The sequence below is a fragment of the Thalassophryne amazonica genome, chromosome 19, assembly GCF_902500255.1.
Source record: "Thalassophryne amazonica chromosome 19, fThaAma1.1, whole genome shotgun sequence".
Lineage (NCBI taxonomy): Eukaryota > Metazoa > Chordata > Actinopteri > Batrachoidiformes > Batrachoididae > Thalassophryne > Thalassophryne amazonica.
The window spans coordinates 27,277,841-27,299,805 of NC_047121.1; the positions used below are offsets into that span (position 1 = coordinate 27,277,841).

At 40.5% G+C, this 21,965-nt stretch overlaps 1 protein-coding gene across 1 annotated transcript in view; it reads left to right on the forward strand.

Moving 5' to 3' along the window:
• hhipl1 (HHIP-like 1) overlaps positions 1-21,965 on the forward strand; it is a 50,811-nt gene that overhangs the window by 20,413 nt on the left and 8,433 nt on the right. The window contains exons 5-6 of the mRNA XM_034159436.1: positions 4,199-4,325; positions 20,331-20,476. Of these exons, the coding sequence (XP_034015327.1) occupies positions 4,199-4,325; positions 20,331-20,476 (273 nt within the window). The remainder of the gene's footprint in view (positions 1-4,198; positions 4,326-20,330; positions 20,477-21,965) is intronic.

The window sequence follows — 21,965 nt, forward strand, 5'->3', positions numbered from 1 at the left end:
CTGCCCCCGCAACCTGACTGGATAAAGCAGAAGAAAATGGATGGATGGATGGATAATTATACACCTTATCTCATAATTATGAGAAAAGATCTCATAATAATGAGATCAGGAAAGGTGCCAGAGTGAACACTGCATCGCTCAGAACCACATACTGCACATCCACGAAGAAAAAGGCTGGGATGAAGCCATCTTTGTCCCTGATTATGATTATGATGGAGGGCCTCATGGCTGGGCACCTGGCTGGGTGCATGGATGGATGGATAATTATACATCTTATCTCATAATTATGAGAAAAGATCTCATAATAATGAGATCAGGAAAAGTGCCAGAGTGAACACTGCATCACTCAGAACCACATACTGCACATCCACGAAGAAAAAGGCTGGGATGAAGCCATCTTTGTCCCTGATTATGATTATGATGGAGGGCCTCATGGCTGGGCACCTGGCTGGGTGCATGGCTGGGCGCATGTCAGTCTGGGGGCCCCGTGCACCTCCCTCCCTGGAGGAATTTCATTCATCCAGGAACACCTTACAACACTTTGTGTCCAATCACAATGCACTTACAAATCGCCTGATTTTCGATTATGACTTGGGAATTGTTACGCTTGTCTTTACTGAGAGATTGGAAGCAGTGGAATTGCATGAAGACGTTTTCTTTGCGGATGTGCAGTATGCGGTTCTGAGTGAAGCAGTAGTCAATGTGGCACCTTTCCTGAGCTCATAGTTATTGAAATCTTTTGTAATAGGTGACTAATTTTTATTTTTATTTTTTTATCCAGTGAATGCAATGCTCTTCCGTAACTAGTCAACACCCTACACATATCATTTCTGTTTTACATTTCTGTTTAACCCAGATCATTTCATGAACCAGTTACATGATTCACAATTGTTTTAGTAAAAATCAGATAAAGCACAGTGTATTTATCAGTATTTTTATGAATCAACTATACTGGAGAGTTGTACAAATTGTAATCAAGGTAACCTGCACTTGTGTGTTTGTATGGTTGGCGGGTGACTGACAGACTCCTCCCTCCAGGGTGGGCCCATGACACCAGGACAGTCTGAAAGTACAACAGCAATTCCAATGAAGTTGGGACGTTGTGTAAAATGTAAATAAAAACAGAATACAATGATTTGCAAATACTCTTCAACCTATATTCAATTGAATACACCACAGAGACAAGATTTAATGTTTAAACTGAAAAACTTTATTGTTTTTGTGCAAATATTTGCTCAATCTGGATGATCTTTTTCCTCTTTTGTCCAGAGGACAGAATGTCCATGATTTCCAAAAACAATTTGATATGTGGACTCATTAGACCACAGCACACTTTTCCACTTTGCGTCTGTCCATTTCAAATGACCTCAGGCCCAGAGAAGGTGACGGCATTTCTGAATGTTGTTGATGTATGGCTTTTGCTTTGCATGGTAGAGTTTTAACTTGCACTTGTAGATGTAGCGACGAACTGTGTTAACTGACAATGGTTTTCTGAAGTGTTCCTGAGGCCACGCGGTAAGATCCTTTACACAATGATGTCGGTTTTTAATGCAGTGCCGCCTGAGGGATCGAAGGTTGCGGGCATTCAATGTTGGTTTTCGGCCTTGCCACTTACATGTAGAAAGTTCTCCAGCTTCTCTGAATCTTCTGATTATATTATGGACTGTAGAGGATGTAATCCCTAAATTCCTTGCAATTGAACGTTGAGAAACATTGTTCTTAAAGTGTTTTTTTTTTTTTCACGCAGTTCACAAAGTGGTGATCCTTGCCCCATCTGTGCTTGTGAACGGCTGAGACTTTTGGGTATGCTCCTTTTATACCCAATCATGACACTCACCTGTTTCCAATTAACCTGTTTACCTGTGGAATGTTCAAAACAAGTGTTCGTTGAGCATTCAATGCCCCTGTCCCACCTTTTTTGGAATGTGTTGCAGGCATCCATTTCAAAATGAGCAAATATTTGCACAAAACAAAAACGTCTATCAGTTTGAACATTAAATATCTTTGTGGTGTACTCAATTGAATATAGGTTGAAGAGGATTTGCAAATCATTGTATTCTGTTTTATTTACATTTCACACAACATCCCAACTTCATTGGAATTGGGGTTTTGTGTGTGTGTGTGTGTGTGTATATATATATATATATATATATATATATATATATATATACCTACATACATACACCAATTTAAAGTGGAACATTTTATTTTACAATAAATTCGAAAACATTTTTTTCTAAAAATGCTCAACAACTAGGTGAACTACGAGGTCTGTCAATAAAGCAACGGTCCTTTTTATTTTTTTCAAAAACTATATGGATTTCATTCATATGTTTTTACGTCAGACATGCTTGAACCCTCGTGCGCATGCGTGAGTTTTTCCACGCCTGTCGGTGATGTCATTCGCCTGTGAGAACTCCTTGTGGGAGGAGTCGTCCAGCCCCTCGTCGGAATTCCTTTGTCTGAGAAGTCGCTGAGAGACTGGCGCGTTGTTTGATCAAAATTTTTTCTAAACCTGTGAGACACATCGAAGTGGACACGGTTCGAAAAATTAAGCTGGTTTTCAGTGAAAATTTTAATGGCTGATGAGAGATTTTGAGGTGATTCTGTCGCTTTAAGGACTTCCCACGGTGCAAGACGTCACGCAGCGCTCTCAGCCGCCGTCGTCAGCCTGTTCAAGCTGAAAACCTCCACATTTCAGGCTCTATTGATCCAGGACGTCGTGAGAGAACAGAGAAGTTTCAGAAGAAGTCGGTTTCAGCATTTTATCCGGATATTCCACTGTTAAAGGAGATTTTTTTAATGAAAGACGTGCGGACGGGTCCGCGCGTCGGGACGCAGCCGACGCGGTGCGGCGGCACAGGAAAAACACCTCCGTGTTGATAACCATTTGTAAAATCCAGGCGGCTTTTGATGGCTTTCAGTGGAGTGAGTATATGAGAAATTGTTTAACAGCAGGACATGTTCCAACTTGTCCTTAAGGCTTTCAACAGAGGTGTTTTTCCTGTGGCGGAGCGTCGCGTGACGCGCGGACCCGTCCGCACGTCTTTCATTAAAAAAAAATCTCCTTTAACAGTGGAATATCCGGATAAAATGCTGAAACCGACTTCTTCTGAAACTTGTCTGTTCTCTCACGACGTCCTGGATCAATAGAGCCTGAAATGTGGAGGTTTTCAGCTTGAACAGGCTGACGACGGCGCCTGAGAGCGCTGCACGACGTCTCGCACCGTGGGAAGTCCTTAAAGCGACAGAATCACCTCAAAATCTCTCATCAGCCGTTAAAATTTTCACTGAAAACCAGCTTAATTTTTAGAACCGTGTCCACTTCGATGTGTCTTACAGGTTTAGAAAAAATTTTGATCAAACAACGCGCCAGTCTCTCAGCAACTTCTCAGACAAAGGAATTCCGACGAGGGGCTGGACGACTCCTCCCACAAGGAGTGCTCACAGGTGAATGACGTCACCGACAGGCGTGGAAAAACTCACGCATGCGCACGAGGGTTCAAGCATGTCTGACGTAAAAACATATGAATGAAATCCATATAGTTTTTGAAAAAAATAAAAAGGACCGTTACTTTATTGACAGCCCTCGTATATCAGAGATGAGGGTGAACCATATGTGCATTGTATCAGGCTGGATGGTCAGGAATTGCAGGACACAAATGCACAGCTCAAACAAACAGCTCTGATTTTTAAAAGGATTTACTGTTGTGAATAGCAGAGGTCGGTACACGAGTAAGCAGTCCAGAAAAAGCAGCAGTACAAAAATCATCTGGTAATCGGAGTGGTCAAGGCAACAGGCTGGAGGTCAGGAACACACAATGAGGCAGGCAGGACTATGAATGCAAGAACAGAGCTGGAATGAAGGCACAAGGCACGACAAACTGGCAAGGGACAAACACACCCAGTAAGCTTATATAACCCCAGGTGATAATCAGCAAATCAGAAACAGGTGTGCATGAAAAGCACCAGAACAAGGGTGTAGCCAGAGAGAGAGAGAGAAACACCCATTACCAAGAATCAAGAGAAAGACAAGAGAAGCAGAGACAGTCAGACCCAAGCAGGAAAACCCAGCAAGAGAATAAACAAACCAAAACCAATGAAATACAAAAATAACCAACAGATCGAAAGAACAAAATAAAACAGATAACCAAACAAAACTCAAACTCTGACACATTGTGATTTTGTTTTTTCACAGATGATGTCTTGCCTATTTATGCGTATCCTCATAAAATGGGTAAATCGGTTACTGGTGGCTATGTCTACAGAGGCTGCGAATACCCTAATCTCAATGGCATGTACATATTTGGAGACTTCATGAGTGGGTAAGCATTGGTGCGGGATGTACCATTTGTCATTTAAAGAATATCACTATGTGCTATGATAGGCCTTTACAGCTGAGATTTTTTTTCCCTTTCTTTTTTTACGTACACCTTTGAATGGATCTGAGATTTACTCTTTTTTTCACACAATGTTTCAAAGAGCAGCCAGCCATTCCCAATTACTAATAATGATGTGGGCCACATCTATTGCCCATCCAGAAATTTCTACTTTGACAAATTTAAAAATGTGTACTGTTTGATTTCAAGAGTCAGCACACTCACTGAAATGCATCATAACAACATCTTTGTAGAATGGTCAAAGCAGATGGCCACCCTACTGAGTTTGGTCTACCCAAAGTTTCTTCCTGTTAAAATAGTGTTTTCTTGCCATTTTCGCTAAGTGCTTATTCGTGGGCTGGAAAAAGTCTCAAGATTATTTTTTATGTGCATAGTGCTTCAAAATGATGGCTTTTATTAGCTCTCTCTAAAATTTTGCAGTGGATGGAGTCATGACCTACAGTGCATCCAGAAAGTTTTCACGGTGCTTCAGTGTACATTATGTTATGTTATGTGCCTTATTCCAAAGTAGAGTAAAATAATTTTCCCTCTCAAAATTCTGCTCACAACACCCCATAATGGCAACAAGAAACATGTTTATTTTTGTTTTTATTTTTGCAAATTAAAAAATCAACAACAAAAAACTAAGAAATCATATGTACATAAGTACTCAGACCATTTGTTCAATACTTTGTTGATGCACCTTTGGCAGCAATGACAGTCTTCTTGAATACAACCCCTGGCAATAATTATGGAATCACCGGCCTCGGAGGATGTTCATTCATTTGTTTAATTTTGTAGAAAAAAGCAGATCACAGACATTACACAAAACTAAAGTCATTTCAAATGGCAACTTTCTGGCTTTAAGAAACACTATAAGAAATCAGGAAAAATAATTGTGGCAGTCAGTAACGGTTACTGTTTTAGACCAAGCAGAGGGAAAAAAAATATGGACTCACTCAATTCTGAGGAATAAATTATGGAATCACCCTGTAAATTTTCATCCCCAAAACTAACACCTGCATCAAATCAGATCTGCTCATTAGTCTGCATCTAAAAAGGAGTGATCACACCTTGGAGAGCTGTTGCACCAAGTGGACTGACTTGAATCATGGCTCCAACACGAGAGATGTCAATTGAAACAAAGGAGAGGATTATCAAACTCTTAAAAGAGGGTAAATCATCACGCAGTGTTGCAAAAGATGTTGGTTGTTCACAGTCAGCTGTGTCTAAACTCTGGACCAAATGCAAACAACATGGGAAGGGTGTTAAAGGCAAACATACTGGTAGACCAAGGAAGACATCAAAGTGTCAAGACAGAAAGCTTAAAGCAATATGTCTCAAAAATCAAAAATGCACAACAAAACAAATGAGGAACGAATGGGAGGAAACTGGAGTCAACGTCTGTGACCGAACTGTAAGAAACCACCTAAAGGAAATGGGATTTACATACAGAAAAGCTAAAAGAAAGCCATCATTAACACCTAAACAGAAAAAAACAAGGGTACAATGGGCTAAGGAAAAGCAATCGTGGACTGTGGATGACTGGATGAAAGTCATATTCAGTGATGAATCTCGAATCTGCATTGGGCAAGGTGATGATGCTGGAACTTTTGTTTGGTGCCATTCCAATGAGATTTATAAAGATGAACATTTTGAGGCCGGTGATTCCATAATTTTTGCAAGGGGTTGTATGATGCTACAAGCTTGGTGCACTTATCTTTGGGCAGATTTGTCCATTCCTCCTTACAGCACCTCTCAAGCTCCATCAGTTTGGATGGGGAGCGTTGGTGCACAGCCATTTTCAGATCTCTCCAGAGATGTTCAATCAGATTCAGGTCTTGGCTCTGGCTGGGCCACTCAAGGACATTCACAGAGTTGTCCTGAAACCACTCTGATATCTTGGCTGTGTTTAGGGTTATCGTCCTGCTGAAAGATGAACTGTCGCCCCAGTCTGAGGCCAGGAGCGCTCTGGAGCAGGTTTTCATCCAGGATGTCTCTGTACATTGCTGCATTCATCTTTCCTTCAATCCTGACTAGCCTCCCAGTTCCTGCTGCTGAAAAACATCCCCACAGCATGATGCTGCCACCACCATGCTTCACTATAGGGATGGTGCCTGGTTTCCTCCAAACATGATGCCTGGTATTCACACCAAAGAGTTCAATCTTTGTCTCATCAGACCAGAGAATTTTGTTTCTCATGGTCCTTCAGGTGCTTTTTGGCAAACTGCAGTTGGCTGCCATGTACCCTTTACTAAGGAGTGGCTTCCGTCTGGCGATTCTACGGTACAGGCCTGTTTGGTGGATTGCTGCAGAGATGGTTGTCCTTCTGGATGGTCCTCCTCTCACCACAGAGGAATGCTGGAGCTGTGACAGAGTGACCATTGGGTTCTTGGTCACCTCCCTGACTAAGATCCTTCTTTTCCGATCGCTCAGTTTAGACGGACAGCCAGCTCGATGAAGAGTCCTGGTGGGTCTGAACTTCTTCCATTTACGAATGATGGAGGCCTTTGCATTCATCGGAACCTTCAAAGCAGCAGAAATGTTTCTGTACCCAATTATGTCCCCTTGAATATGCTGGACTGAAATTATTTTTCCCTCATGCACATCTTCACATGGTGTGAAGTTTCATAGAACGCGATTGCAGAGAAGGATATATCATATGATACATGACTTAAACACAAATTTCCTTTTATCTTCTCTTGATGATGTTGGTCTGGAATTATTTTCCTTCCTTCATGTCTTGACATGGTGTGCTGCCACTGTGTGAAGTTTAACTGAACTACACCTGCCGCCACCACCACCAGATTTTTGCTTAGAGGGAATAGGAGTAATAATCAGTGGCAGAATGGATGAATCAATAAAGAGCTGAAATAAAAATGTATAAGAGATGCATTCAAAAAGTATCCAACCTTATTTTATTGCACAAAATTAATGAACTGTGAAAGTTGTCAATCTTCTTGCACATGTATGAATTTTTTCCCGCCCACAGAGCACATCAAACACAAGCAGTCAGCCTTAGAGTGAACACAAGTACTGAGCACCTGTTGGATTCTTATTTGCTATAACATGATGGAACGCCTTGAGCAAAGCTGTTGCATGAATTTTTGCCAAAAGCTTGATGATACCCAATGGGAAACCATTTACAAGATTCAGCAGGTTTTTAGCAATGATGCCATGAGTATAATGCAAATAAAAGAGTGGTATAACCCCTTCAAAAATGGGCTCACATCAATGGAGAGTGGAGCATGTTCCATTTGGTCATCCACAAGCCAAAATGACCAAGTGATGAACACAATATGGACTTTGGTCATGTCACTATCCAAGAACTTGCAGATGAGGTGGGAATGAGCACTGTTATGTGTAGGATGCAGGTGGAGGAGCGGTCCAGCGTCTGACTGAACCCAGCGCTAAATAACCAGAAGCAGTTCCAAAAAGAAACAAATTTATTTTTCTTCCCACTGTGCTATACACAAATACAAAGTAAATGAGTCTGGTGGGGTGAAGAGGCGGCGGGCTCTCCCCGCGCCTCAACGGATCGGAGCCCGAACATTCTGGACTCAGGAGTTCCGCCGACACCCCCCAGGTGGCTTTTCCTGAGACTGTACTCTGCGAAGGAGGAACAGAGGTAAGGTTATTCAGTACTTTTATCAAGAAAAACTATTTAGAGGCACACTTATCAGCAACATGTTCAGGACTGATTTCAGGCTTAATTCAAAAGAACAGCTGCTCACAGCTTGTGGAGGATTATCAATCCGCACGCCACAGCCGCGAGGAGCAAACGAGACGATTCTCTTCAATACTTAATTTTAGCTGCGCAACAATGCCACGTTATATTCACAGATAAGCTTATAAGGATAATCACCTCTGACGTGTGCTGACAGCGCTTGCCTCTCACCCTCGTCCTCCTTCACAGACGCAATGTCAGATTCTGGAGCGGCCCTCAGCGTCCTCAAACGGTCGTCACACGGTCGTATTCTCCGGCAGTTAAGCCCAGATCACTGCTGGCTTAAATGCAGTTCTTCATCTCTTCATTGGTACCAGCTGAGAGTCCTCAGAACTGCACGTGAATGTCACAGGTGTCACAGATCGTCCTGATTAGAGAATCGCATGTGAGTGCAACAGGTGCAGCAGATCACCGTGACAGAGGTGAGAGACTCTTCTGCAGCACATTCTCCCCAGAGATCAGCCCCAAACCACCTGGGAAGGAAAACAAACACAAAACCACAAAACAGTGTCCAGCCAAGCCCCCCAACACACAACAGAGCACAGCTTAGGTCCATTCCATTTTGAAGGAGGAGTTGGGCATGTGGAGAGGGTCAGCAATGCACAAACAATGACCCTGACTTCTTGAACACCATTGTCACTGGTGATGAGACATGGATTTAAACCAAATTTTAGTCACCACAATGGAATCACCCAACATCACAGAGTCCAAAGAAAGCATGGCAGGTGTGCAGCAATGTCAAAGTCATGTTGACCATTTTCTTTGACACCTGCTGGGTGGTGTATCACGAATACACACCAGAAGGCCAAAATATTAATAGAGTGTTATCAAGAGGTCCTATGTTGCCTTCATGATGCTATGTGCTGCAAACGGACAGATCTGTGGGCGGCGAAAATTTGGCAGCTCCATCATGACAATGTATCTGTTTTGGAAACCGTCCTGTGCACCGGCAATATTTTCTGTATGTTCATTTTGTGAATTGTTTTGTAATTTGTGTGGCCCAAGCAGAGGGTCACCCCTTTGAGTCTGGTCTGCTTGAGGTTTCTTCCTCAGAGGGCGTTTTTCCTTATCACTGTTGCTCTGGGGGATGGTAAGGTTAGACCTTACTTGTGTGAAGCGCCTTGAGGCAACCTTGTTGTGATTTGGCGCAATATAAATGAAAATAATTTGAAATTGAATGACAATGCACCCGTCCATTCTGCTCAGCTGAATCAGACTTTCCTGGCCAAACCCAACACTCCTGTAATTTGTCAGGCTCTCTACTCTCCTGATATGGCTCCCTTTGATTTTTGGCTGTTCCCCAAGATCAAAATGGCACTAAAAGGGACTCAATTTGAGTCAGAAGAAGACATCATGAGGAGCGTGATGGCCCAGCTGGACACCATTCCAAAAGAGGTTTCCCAGAAATGCTCCCAACAATGGCAGAATGGCTGGGACAAGTGTGTGCAGTTCCAAAGAGAGTACTTTGAAGGGGATTAGGACCTCCAGATGAGTAATTGTATTTTTCACAGCCAAAGGATGGATTCTTTTTGAATGCCCCTTGTATATGTCAGGCTGCAACTATTGATTATTTTCAGAATCAAATAAGCAAGAAAATAATTAACTGATTAATTGATAAGTTGTTATGTCCATAAAATATCAGCAAAGAGCAAAACATGTACATCAATTTTCCAGAGCCAAAGACAATGCCTTCAAATTCTTTATTTTGTTGGCAGCCATTCAGTTTATTAGTCCATCAGCCAGTCACCAATTGTGACTTAATTGGTACCACTTAAGGGGACTAAACAACACTTATAATCCAGCCTCAGTGTACTATGGTGTACCCAAGAGTGTATGATGCCATCCCAGGGTGGTAGCTGTAGCCAGGTAGGTCTCAATGAAGGGTTACACAGAGGTCCAAATTTGAAAATGCTCCAATTATTGGTTGAAATAAAATGATTAATAAATGGAATAGTTTTAATCGTGCTGAATGTTTGGTCTCCAAAGTAAAGGTCAAATAAGATCGATGTACATTGGATTCTATGACATATTGCATATGTTACCATGTAACGTGATAACAAATGGTGAAAACTATTTCTTTTTAAAAGCCTATTAGCCTAACTCAACCAATAATTTGTATTACTTCTTACCAAAATTAGGGCAACTTTAACCTTCTGGGGCCGACAACGTCATATACGATGGCAAAGACCAAGCTTTACTAAATTATAAATAACTTTTGAATGATATGAGATAGAAACTTACTTTTTTGCTGAAAAGTTAACTCAGCGGACTTTCGAGCCAGCCATTGGCCATCTTTGTACTCCTCATAGAAGCTGTGGGATGACGTGCAATGTGAGTGTCCAATCGGAATTAGTTTACCATCACATAGTTTTCCAAAATCCAGTTGTAGGGCAGATTTACCTCATGTGAAAAGCCAAAGATCGTTTTCAGGAGTGATGTGTTACTAGTTGGCCCGTTTGAATAGCCCCCTGGGTGCTCCAATGAGTACTTACTATTAGTACATACTCAGTGCGCCCTGCGCCATTACGCACAGCGACCTTTGAAAGCAGGAGCACACGGAGAGCCTCTGATGACAATCTCACGTGCTCAAACAAAGAGTGTGTAACTATCAGGATTGCTCCACTAGTTTGCATGTGAATGTTACTGGATAATTCTGTTGTTTCTCTGCGTAAAGCACTGTTTACCATATCAATGGACAACAAAATACATAGACCATTTTGTATATATTGTTCAAAATGTGCATTTGTGTTTATTGTTTGAACCTTTTTGTTGTTCAGTCTTTCACACAAGACCTCAAATTACCTTTATAAAGTGTTGAAACAGTTGTTTATTATAGTTTGCTGTGTGTTTTGAATAAATGTGTGTGGAAAATAATTTTTCGCTTTATTTTTTCCTTGCCTATTTTTGATTGTAAGCCTTTATTACACTTATAAAACACAACAAAAAACATATATATTCTGAAAACACAGGTTGTCCTGAAAAAAAGAGAGATATAAAACTTGATTGTGGAATGCAGGGAGAGCTGTTAACAGCTAATAATAAAACATTTATGCCAGGCGAGTGAACAGTCCAAAAAATGCCCTCGGACCCCAGAGGGTTAACATTTGACCCCTGTACAAATTGAAACTGACGTTTGTCACCATTTTTGCTGTTTTTACCCCATAACTCTATAGAATTCATAGTTGGTCGAAACTATACCTTTTTGGAATTGTTATGATCAGACAAATACTGCTGTATATTATTATATGAATAATTTTTTCTCTAATAGTTAAAATTTTATTTGCAAAGAAAGTCATGAAGTCATTACTAGTTAAAGTTAAAGGAATACTTGGCTCAGTAGAGCTCTGACTTTTTGTCAGCCTGGGTACAGTGCTGAAAAGAAACCTGGGGTTGTTATTATTTTGACAAAGTGACAAAGTGACAAAGTTTTTTATTCGGCACACAAAATATTCAAATAGAAAAAAATGAACAATTCCACAAACAAACACAGACAAAACTAGTGAGTCCGAAAGGGTGTGGGCTGAAGCAAAGCTTATTAGCGCCCACCCCTGCTAGTACAAGTCCAACAATTCTAATCAGTCATATTTACATAAATATAAATTCACTACTACATGTCGACACACAGACATACACATCAATATACTATTCACTTATAATTATATTTATATAGTACCAGATTACAAGAAAGTCGAATCAAGGCACTTTACGCCAGTAAGGACTAACCTTACCAACCCCCAGAGCAAGCACTAGGCAACTGTGGTGAGGAAAAACTCCCTATAAGGAAGAAACCTCAAGCAGACCAGGCTCTTGGGGGTGACCCTCTGCTTGGGCTGTGCCATATATACCTATATACATACGTATATACTTTACAAACATAAATATATACATACATATACACAGTCACTTATATACATATACACCTACCCATATCTATATATCTACATACGCATATACATACCCACACATTCAAATATACAATAAGTCCCACTTATAAATTGAACATTCCATATAAATCAAATTATATTTGCTTCTTTATGATACTTAGACATGATGTCCTTTTTGAGTAGTTTCTTAAATCTTACTAAGGTACTACTCATTCTAACCTCTGTTGAACATTTGTTCCATTTCCTCACCCCAACCACAGACACACAAAAACCCTTTACATTTGTTCTTACTGGTGGTTTCATAAAAATTGCACAACCTCTTAAACTATATCTGGATTCCCTCAATCGGAACAGACTCTGGACATGTCTCGGTAAGGCTTGGTTTTTCGCTCGAAATAAAGTTTGAATTGTAATGTAATCGATCAAATCAATGAATTTTAATAAATTTAAAGACACAAATAGAGAATGAGTTGGTTCACGATATTGTTTATTGCAGATGATTCGTATGGCTTGTTTTTGCAAAAGGAATATTGGATTGGTATTTGATTTGTAAGTGTTTCCCCATGACTCAACACAATATGTCATATATGGTACCAACAGAGAATGATATAAAGTAAGTAACCCTTCTTGCGGCAGTAGGTCTTTGGCTTTATACAAAATGGCTATAGTTTTTGACAATTTTGATTTCACATAATTTATATGTGGTTTCCAGCTAAGTTTATTATCAATTATAACACCTAAAAATTTATTCTCTGTTACTAACTCAATTTCCTTATTGTTTATAGTTAAATTTTTACATTTGGGTGCCTGTTTATTTCCAAATATAATACATTTAGTTTTCCCAAGGTTGAGTGACAACTTATTAGCGTCAAACCAAACCTTAAATTTTTCCAGTTCTTTCTCCACTATGTCCAGAAGCTGTTCAAGATTTTCACCGCTACAGAACACAGTTGTATCATCCGCAAAAAGGACACATCTCAGTGAACTCGACACCCAACTTATATCATTTATATAGATTATAAACAACAAAGGACCCAGCACTGAGCCCTGCGGCACCCCACATGTGACATCCCTGAGTTCAGAATTTGTATTATTGAATTGAACATACTGAAATCTGCCTTGTAAATAACTAGCTATCCATTCATATGCCAGACCTCTGATTCCATATTTCTGCAGTTTACTTAATAGTACTCCATGGTTAATTGTGTCAAACACTTTCTGTAAATCAAAAAAAAAAAACACCTATTGTGTATTGTTTATTGTCAATTGCAGTTGCTATACTTTCCACAAAGTCCATCAAAGCATGTGATGTAGTTCGAGACCTTCTGAATCCATATTGTTCTTCACAAATGATGTTATGCTTCAGTAAATAATCATTTAATCTTTTAGCAAATATTTTGTCCAAAATTTTGGAAAATTGTGGCAGGAGTGATATAGGTCTATAATTAGAAAATGTGTGTTTGTCACCAGTTTTAAACAAAGGAATTACTTTGGCTATTTTCATTTGAGAAGGAAATTTACCAGTACTTAGTGACATATTGCAAATATAATTGAACGGTTTTACTATACAATCAATAACTTTTTTTAATAAAGCCATATCCAAATTATTAAAATCAGTCGATTTCTTACTTTTTGAACCATGAACCAGATCAAGTATTTCCCTTTCATGAGTACCACCAATGAACATTGAAACAGATTTGTTAAACGTTGAATTATTTACCCAGACGTTATTAGTTGATGAGTCAATTTTACTGGCAAGATTTTTACCCACATTAACGAAGTATTCATTAAAGTGTTCAGCAATAGACTCGTCGTTATCAATCGTGATGTAGTTGTTACTCTGAAAAAATGAAGGATAATCTCTAGTTACTCTATTCTTTTTTACTATTTCATTTAATATGTTCCATGTGTTTTTGATGTTATTTCTATTTTTGACAAGTAACTCATTATAATGTTTTTTTTACTGAGTCTCATGATATTGATTAACTTATTCTTATATGTTTTATACTTACTTTCAGCTTCCGTAGTTCGTAGTTTTATGAATTGTTTATATAGTACGTTTTTCTTTTTACATGCCCTCTGAAGTCCCTTAGTTATCCATGGTTTGTTGCTATATTGATTTCTATATATTTTGTCAACAAATGGACAGTGTTTATTATACAAACTGGAAAAAAATGGAAATGAAAGCATCATATGACCTGTCAACATCATCAACAAAAACATCTGACCAATTCTGACTTGATAAATCCTCCCTTAAATTATCAATTGTTTCAGGTGTTACTTTTCTACTCATGAATTTGATATTGCTTCGATACTTACAACAACCCTCCAATTCAAAGACTGAGAAAACTGGCAAGTGATCACTGATATCACTGACCAGTAGTCCCCCACTAAGATTACCGGATATAACGTTAGTTAAAATATTGTCAATGAGAGTTGTTGAGTCCATAGTTATTCTGCTAGGATGAATGATGGTTGGAAACAGTCCTAAACAGTACAAGGTGTTTATAAATGAGGTAATTTGTGGATGATTGTGAGGGTTTAAAAAATCTATATTGAAATCTCCACAGACAAATAAATGCTTATTTCTGTTGATTTTGTTGTACATTCCTAAGATAATGTCTTCAAAGGTGTCAATATTTGTCCCAGGAGCTCTGTAAATGCAACTAACAACTATGTTTTTGGAGTTTATAGATGTAATTTCTATGGTAACACATTCCATGATGTTGTCCACTGTAAATGACATGTTGTTAATGAGTTTACAGTTATAATCTGACCTTACAAACAATGCAACGCCTCCGCCCCTTCTCGTCTGCCTATTAACCAGGAACAATTCATAACCATCAAGATATACCAGCTCTTTATTATCCTCATTTAACCATGTTTCTGAAATTGCAATAACTGAAAAACGTTTTTTGGATGTTTTCAAACAATCATTAATAGTGGACAGATTACGAGAAAGACTTCTGCTGTTGAAATGTATAATTGAAAAATCTTCATCATTGATTTTATAATTTTTGAATTGTTCTTCTGTAAAATATTTGCACTGTCTCACAATATTCTCACTGAAAAAGGTATCAGGATCATTTTCAGATTCGAAGGGGTGGTTAGCAGAGTTATTATAATTAAATGTATCTAGACAGAGCTCCTGGGCAGAAATAAACGGATCATTATCCTTAGTCATTATGTCTCTCTTGTCTCTGGGTGTAGATGATGTGGATGAGTGGGTTGCTCCAGTCTGCATCATGGTGCTGTGATGTGTTTGAGTCCTCATACCTATTGTTCATATTTGTCCAGCTCCTCGATGTTCCTTATTGCCATAACCTTTGCTTGTTCTGGTGATCCGTTCAGTTTGATGAATATTTTACAGTTTGAAGTCCATGTGTGCTGGATTTTTCCCTGTTTCTTTAAGAAGCGTGCTTTCCTGGCGATGTCGGCATTCTGTTTGGTGAGATGTTCATTGATGAATACGTTTGTCCCTTTCAGTTTTCTTCCTTGTTTTAACAGTGCTGTTTTGTGTTTTCTGTTGATGAATCTCATGATGACGGTTCGTTTATCACCGTCATTTCTCCGGGGCAGAGGGTGGCACGCTTCAATGTTATTTAAATCCATTTCTATACCTTTAGATAGGAGGAAATCAGCAACCTGTTTTTCCACAGAGCTGACCTCCTGTTCACTGGGCTCCCCTCCGCTCTCATCTGTTACCGCCCGTGCGTAGGACCGTGGTTTGATGTGAAGACCTGTGATGATGACGTCGTTAATTCTGGTGTACTGCTCCAATTCAGCCACTCTATTTTCCAGCTGCACCAGATGCCGGTCTTTCTCGGCGTTCTGGAGCCGTAATGCCTTCACCTCCTCCACCAGATCCATGATTGATTTCTGTTGCTGCTTCACAACAGAAATCTCCTCTGATAGAAAGTCCAGAGATTTTTTAATATCGTCACCTTCCTCCGCTGTCAGAACCTTCTTAGGCCCCATGGTCGGCTTATGAGCAGCTTGTCGATCGCCGATGTTAACAGCCTGTGTTGTTTGTCACCGGGATGGATCTGCAGTGCGCTGGTGCCGCGCGGCCTCGGTGTTTCCGCGCTGATGGATCCGCGGTGGCTGCATGAGGCCTCGGGGAAGTGGCACTCGTGACGCGCGGCTTTAATGACGCAGCGCGCGGCCTCAGTGAATTCACCACGTTGAGCCTCGGACGTTGTTGCCGTCCAGTCGCGGGGCTAAGTTGCCGGTTGAGGTGGTATTTCCACTGTCCGGGTTGGCAAACACCGGCGTGGCAGATGGCAACTACAAACACCACCTCAGAAAACTCAGGTACAAACTTTGCAGCTCGCTGTGATGACACGCAGCTGAATCATGTCAACTGAACCATAAAGAATCTATATGAGTCAAGAAATTTTGTAGCCACCTTAATTTTAGGGCCCCATTCATTGGGTCAAAACCAATCACATTAAGCCCACTTTCCTCAAGAGATTTCACGTTTACAGCTGCACTCTCAGGCCGCACACATTTTCTTCAATTAGTGATGAATAGTAAGATGTCCTAGCTTTACGGAGGGCTTTTTTATAGAGCAACAGACTCTTTTTCCAGGCTAAATGAAGATCTTCTAAATTAGTGAGATGCCATTTCCTCTCCAGCTTACAGGTTATCTGCTTTAAGCTGCGAGTTTGTGGGTTATACCACGGAGTCAGGCACTTCTGATTTAAGGCTCTCTTTTTCAGAGGAGCTACAGCATCCAAAGTTGTGCTCAATGAGGATGTAAAGCTATTGACGAGATATTCTATCTCACTCACAGAGTTTAGGTAGCTACTCTGCACTGTGTTGGTATATGGCATTGAAGAACATAACAAAGAAGGAATCATATCCTTAAACCTACACTCAACAAAAATATAAATGCAACACTTTTGGTTTTGCTCCCATTTGGTATGAGATGAATTCAAAGATCTAAAACTTTTTCCACATACACATCACCATTTCCCTCAAATACTGTTCACAAACCAGTCTAAATCTGTGATAGTGAGCACTTCTCCTTTGCTGAGATAATCCATCCCACCTCACAGGTGTGCCATATCAAGATGCTGATTAGACACCATGATTAGTGCACAGGTGTACCTTAGACTGTCCACAATAAAAGGCCACTCTGAAAGGTGTAGTTTTGTTTTATTGGGGGGGATACCAGTCAGTATCTGGTGTGACCACCATTTGCCTCATGCAGTGCAACACATCTCCTTCGCATAGAGTTGATCAGGTTGTCAATTGTGGCCTGTGGAATGTTGGTCCATTCCTCTTCAATGGCTGTGCGAAGTTGCTGGTTATTGGCAGGAACTGGTACATGCTGTCGTATACGCCGGTCCAGAGCATCCCAAACATGCTCAATAGGTGACATGTCCAGTGAGTATGCCGGCCATGCAAGAACTGGGACATTTTCAGCTTCCAAGAATTGTGTACAGATCCTTGCAACATGGGGCCGTGCATTATCCTGCTGCAACATGAGGTGATGTTCTTGGATGTATGGCACAACAATGGCCCTCAGGATCTCGTCACGGTATCTCTGTGCATTCAAAATGCCATCAATAAAATGCACCTGTGTTCTTCGTCCATAACAGACGCCTGCCCATACCATAACCCCACCGCCACCATGGGCCACTCGATCCACAACATTGAAATCAGAAAACCGCTCACCCACACGATGCCACACACGCTGTCTGCCATCTGCCCTGAACAGTATGAACCGGGATTCATCCGTGAAGAGAACACCTCTCCAACGTGCCAAACGCCAGCGAATGTGAGCATTTGCCCACTCAAGTCGGTTACGATGACGAACTGGAGTCAGGTCAAGACTCCGATGAGGACGACGAGCATGCAGATGAGCTTCCCTGAGACGGTTTCTGACAGTTTGTGCAGAAATTCTGTGGTTATGCAAACCGATTGTTTCAGCAGCTGTCCGAGTGGCTGGTCTCAGACGATCTTAGAGGTGAACATGCTGGACGTGGAGGTCCTGGGCTGGTGTGGTTACACGTGGTCTGCGGTTGTGAGGCTGGTTGGATGTACTGCCAAATTCTCTGAAACGCCTTTGGAGACGGCTTATGGTAGAGAAATGAACATTCAATACACGAGCAACAGCTCTGGTTGACATTCCTGCTGTCAGCATGCCAATTGCACGCTCCCTCAAATCTTGCAACATCTATGGCATTGTTCTGTGTGATAAAACTGCACCTTTCAGAGTGGCCTTTTATTGTGGACAGTCTAAGGCACGCCTGTGCACTAATCATGGTGTCTAATCAGCATCTTGATATGGCACACCTGTGAGGTGGGATGGATTATCTCAGCAAAGGAGAAGTGCTCACTATCACAGATTTAGACTGGTTTGTGAACAATATTTGAGGGAAATAGTGATATTGTGTATGTGGAAAAAGTTTTAGATCTTTGAGTTCATCTCATACAAAATGGGAGCAAAACCAAAAGTGTTGCATTTATATTTTTGTTGAGTGTAGTTACAGCGCTTTCAGAAAGACTTCTCCTATAATGAAACTTATTCCCCACTGCTGGGTAGTCCATTAAAGTATATGTAAATGTTATTAAGAAGTGATCAGACAAAAAGGGGTTTTCAGGGAATACTGTTAATTCTTCAATTTCTATGCCATATGTCAGAACAAGATCTAAAGTGTGCTTAAAATGGTGGGTGGGCTCATTTACATTTTGAGCGAAGCCAACTGAGTCTAATAGTAGATTAAATGCAGTGTTGAGGCTGTCATTCTCAGCATCTATGTGGATGTTAAAATCACCCACTATAATTATCTCAGCTAAGCACTAAGTCAGACAAAAGGTCTGAAAACTCACAAAGAAACTCACAGTAACGACCAGGTGGACGATAGATAACAACAAATAAAACTGGTTTTTGGGACTTCCAATTTGGATGGACAAGACTAAGAGTCAAGCTTTCAAATGAATTAAAGCTCTGTCTGGGTCTTTGATTAATTAATAAGCTGGAGTGGAAGATTGCTGCTAATCCTCCTCCTCGGCCCATGCTTCAAGCATTCTGACAGTTAGTGTGATTCGGGGGTGTTGACTCATTTAAACTAACATATTCATCCTGCTGTAACCAGGTTTCTGTAAGGCAGAATAAATCAATATCTTGATCAATTATTATATCATTTACTAACAGGGACTTAGAAGAGAGAGACCTAATATTTAATAAACCACATTTAACTGTTTTAGTCTGTGGTGCAGTTGAAGGTGCTACATTATTATTTCTTTTTGAATTTTTATGCTTAAATAGATTTTTACTGGTTATTGGTGGTCTGGGAGCAGGCACCGTCTCTACGGGGATGGGGTAATGAGGGGATGGCAGGGGGAGAGAAGCTGCAGAGAGGTGTGTAAGACTACAACTCTGCTTCCTGGTCCCAACCCTGGATAGTCACGGTTTGGAGGGTTTAATAAAATTGGCCAGATTTCTAGAGATGAGAGCTGCTCCATCCAAAGTGGGATGGATGCCGTCTCTCCTAACAAGACCAGGTTTTCCCCAGAAGCTTTGCCAGTTATTTATGAAATCAAAATCAAAGCATCTGGATATCTGAAGTAGAGAAGCTTAAATCTTTGACTGGACTGGGTTGCTTGACGCGAGGACGTTTCGCTTCAAATCGCAGAAGCTTCCTCAGCTAAAATTCTTGCTCTGGTAGTCTGACTTCTGTCTTGACTCTTGTAGAGAAGAATAACAGAAGCCACAAAAGCTGGAGTTTTAAACCTAACCAGACCCCTCCTACTGAGAGGCAGACTGCTATTGGCTAGTAACTAAACAATTGTTCTAATTAGCACCTGTTGTGTTCTAGTTAGCACCCTCCTAATGACAGGGCAGCTGTCCCTCATAACGATGGGACTGACACCTCTCCTGCCGGCTCTACTGACGGCTCTCCTGACGATATCTGAAGAAAAAAATATCACTCAAAATAATTAATTGATTATCAAAATAGATTAATTTGATAGTTATTTAAAATGGATTAAGAAATAAATCATTGCAACACGTTATGCATACAGTACACACTACTCTTATAAAAACCACTTAAAAGTTTTACATATTACATTCATAAAGACAAAGTAAACTGTAACAACTACTGATTTGCAGAAGGAGAAGCAGATGGTAATTAGATTATTCATGGTTTCTTTGTTCCATTTTGAAGCAGTGACTCAGCCTGCAAATAATTTATTTATGTTATTAGTTCCACGTGTGTTTTCCTGCCGGGACATGCCAAACTTTGGAGTTTGAAAAATCCCAGTGCTGCATAATGAAATAAAACATGATGAGAAAAACCTGATTCATTGTGTGTTGTGTTCCTGCTGCAGGCGCCTGATGAGTCTGCGTGAGGACAGAAGTACAGGCCAGTGGGGTTACAGTGAGATCTGCATGGGGATGGGCCTGACGTGTGCGTTCCCTGGACTCATCAACAACTATTACCAGTACCTCATCTCCTTTGCTGAGGACGAAGCTGGTAATGCACAAACATGACCACAGCTCCAAAACCAGCCTCACAGTATGTGGGAACCTTGTGCTATCAAAATGGAATAAATTAGAGTTAGGTCAAGTGAAAACACTGAATCTGGCTTTGAACAGATGTTATACAGTGTTTGTGATGAATTTAGTGAAGAGACAAAGCTGGAAAATGTTTTTAAAATGATCACATTCTTGGCTTTAGAAGAGCTATGCAGTCTAAAGCAGGGGTTGCTAACCCTGCTCCTGGAGGTCACCTGACCTGCATGCTCTCCATGTCTACCTGCTGCAGCCACGGCTCATTAGTCAAGTCTGGTGTTTCGTCATTCTTGATTGGCTGAGCACAGCCGACTCGGTTAATTATCAGAGGGTGGAGCAAGTTTCAAAGTGCGCAGAATGTAGGATCTGCGGGAGCAAGGCTGGTGACCCCGGTCTAAATGACGCCACTTTAGGCCATTTTTTTTAGCTGCATTTCTAAATAAATAAAAATCAAGCAGTGGTGGCCTTGTTAGTCACCAGACCCAAGCTTTAGAAATTAAAGAAACCACACCTGCTGCTAATTTATATCATGGACTAGCTGGGGTACCCGGCACTGCCCAGGTTAACCTGTTTTAGACATAAACCAAATGCCAATCATTTTAATCAAATCAATTGCCCACATTTCTTTTTGTAATGCTGATGTCTTATAAATATAATAGTTAATGGGCTAAAGTCTGTCCAGCAGAACTATAAGAGGTGGACTCCCCAAACTAAGTGGAAATACTTGGTGAAAAGACAAAAAACACATTTGAAGTCCTTCATGCAGACTTTGTTTTGCAATCACATTTATAACAAAATTACACACAAAAGGTAGGTAACAGTAAATGTAAATATCAATGAATCAGAATTGAGGTAGTGGTGTATTTCAAACATAAAATGAATGTATTCAGACAGGAAGGCAAACTGGATTGTATAGGACAGTCAGGTGCTTAACAGTTGAGAACATAAAATACCTGAAGAAAGGGATTAAATAAACAGAGATGGCCAACACATATACAGGGCTGGAAATTTTAATCTGTCTGATCATACCCACAGCCTCAGCGTAAGCAAGTTTGTTGTTTTGCTGAGTGTGCTGTGCTGAGTGTGCTGTAGAAAGGGATTAAATGAACAGAGATGGCCAACACATATACAGGGCTGGAAATATGAATCTGCCTGGTCATAACCACAGCCAGATATTTTGAGGGTACTTTTCAGTTCAACTTTTTTAAAAATGGTACCAGTTTGTTCCCCATGTCATGAGGATTCAGAATATATATAGTTTTTAGGGCTATCCCAGACAGACAGAAAGACAGACAGAAGTGGCATCATGAAAAGCACATGGTACAACACTGTATGGTCTTACATAAATGGCTATTTTGGGGCTAATTTTCAGTTCAACTTAAAAAAAAAAATGGTACGTTTTTTCCCCATGTCATGATTCAGAATATATATAGTTTTTAGGGCTGCATATT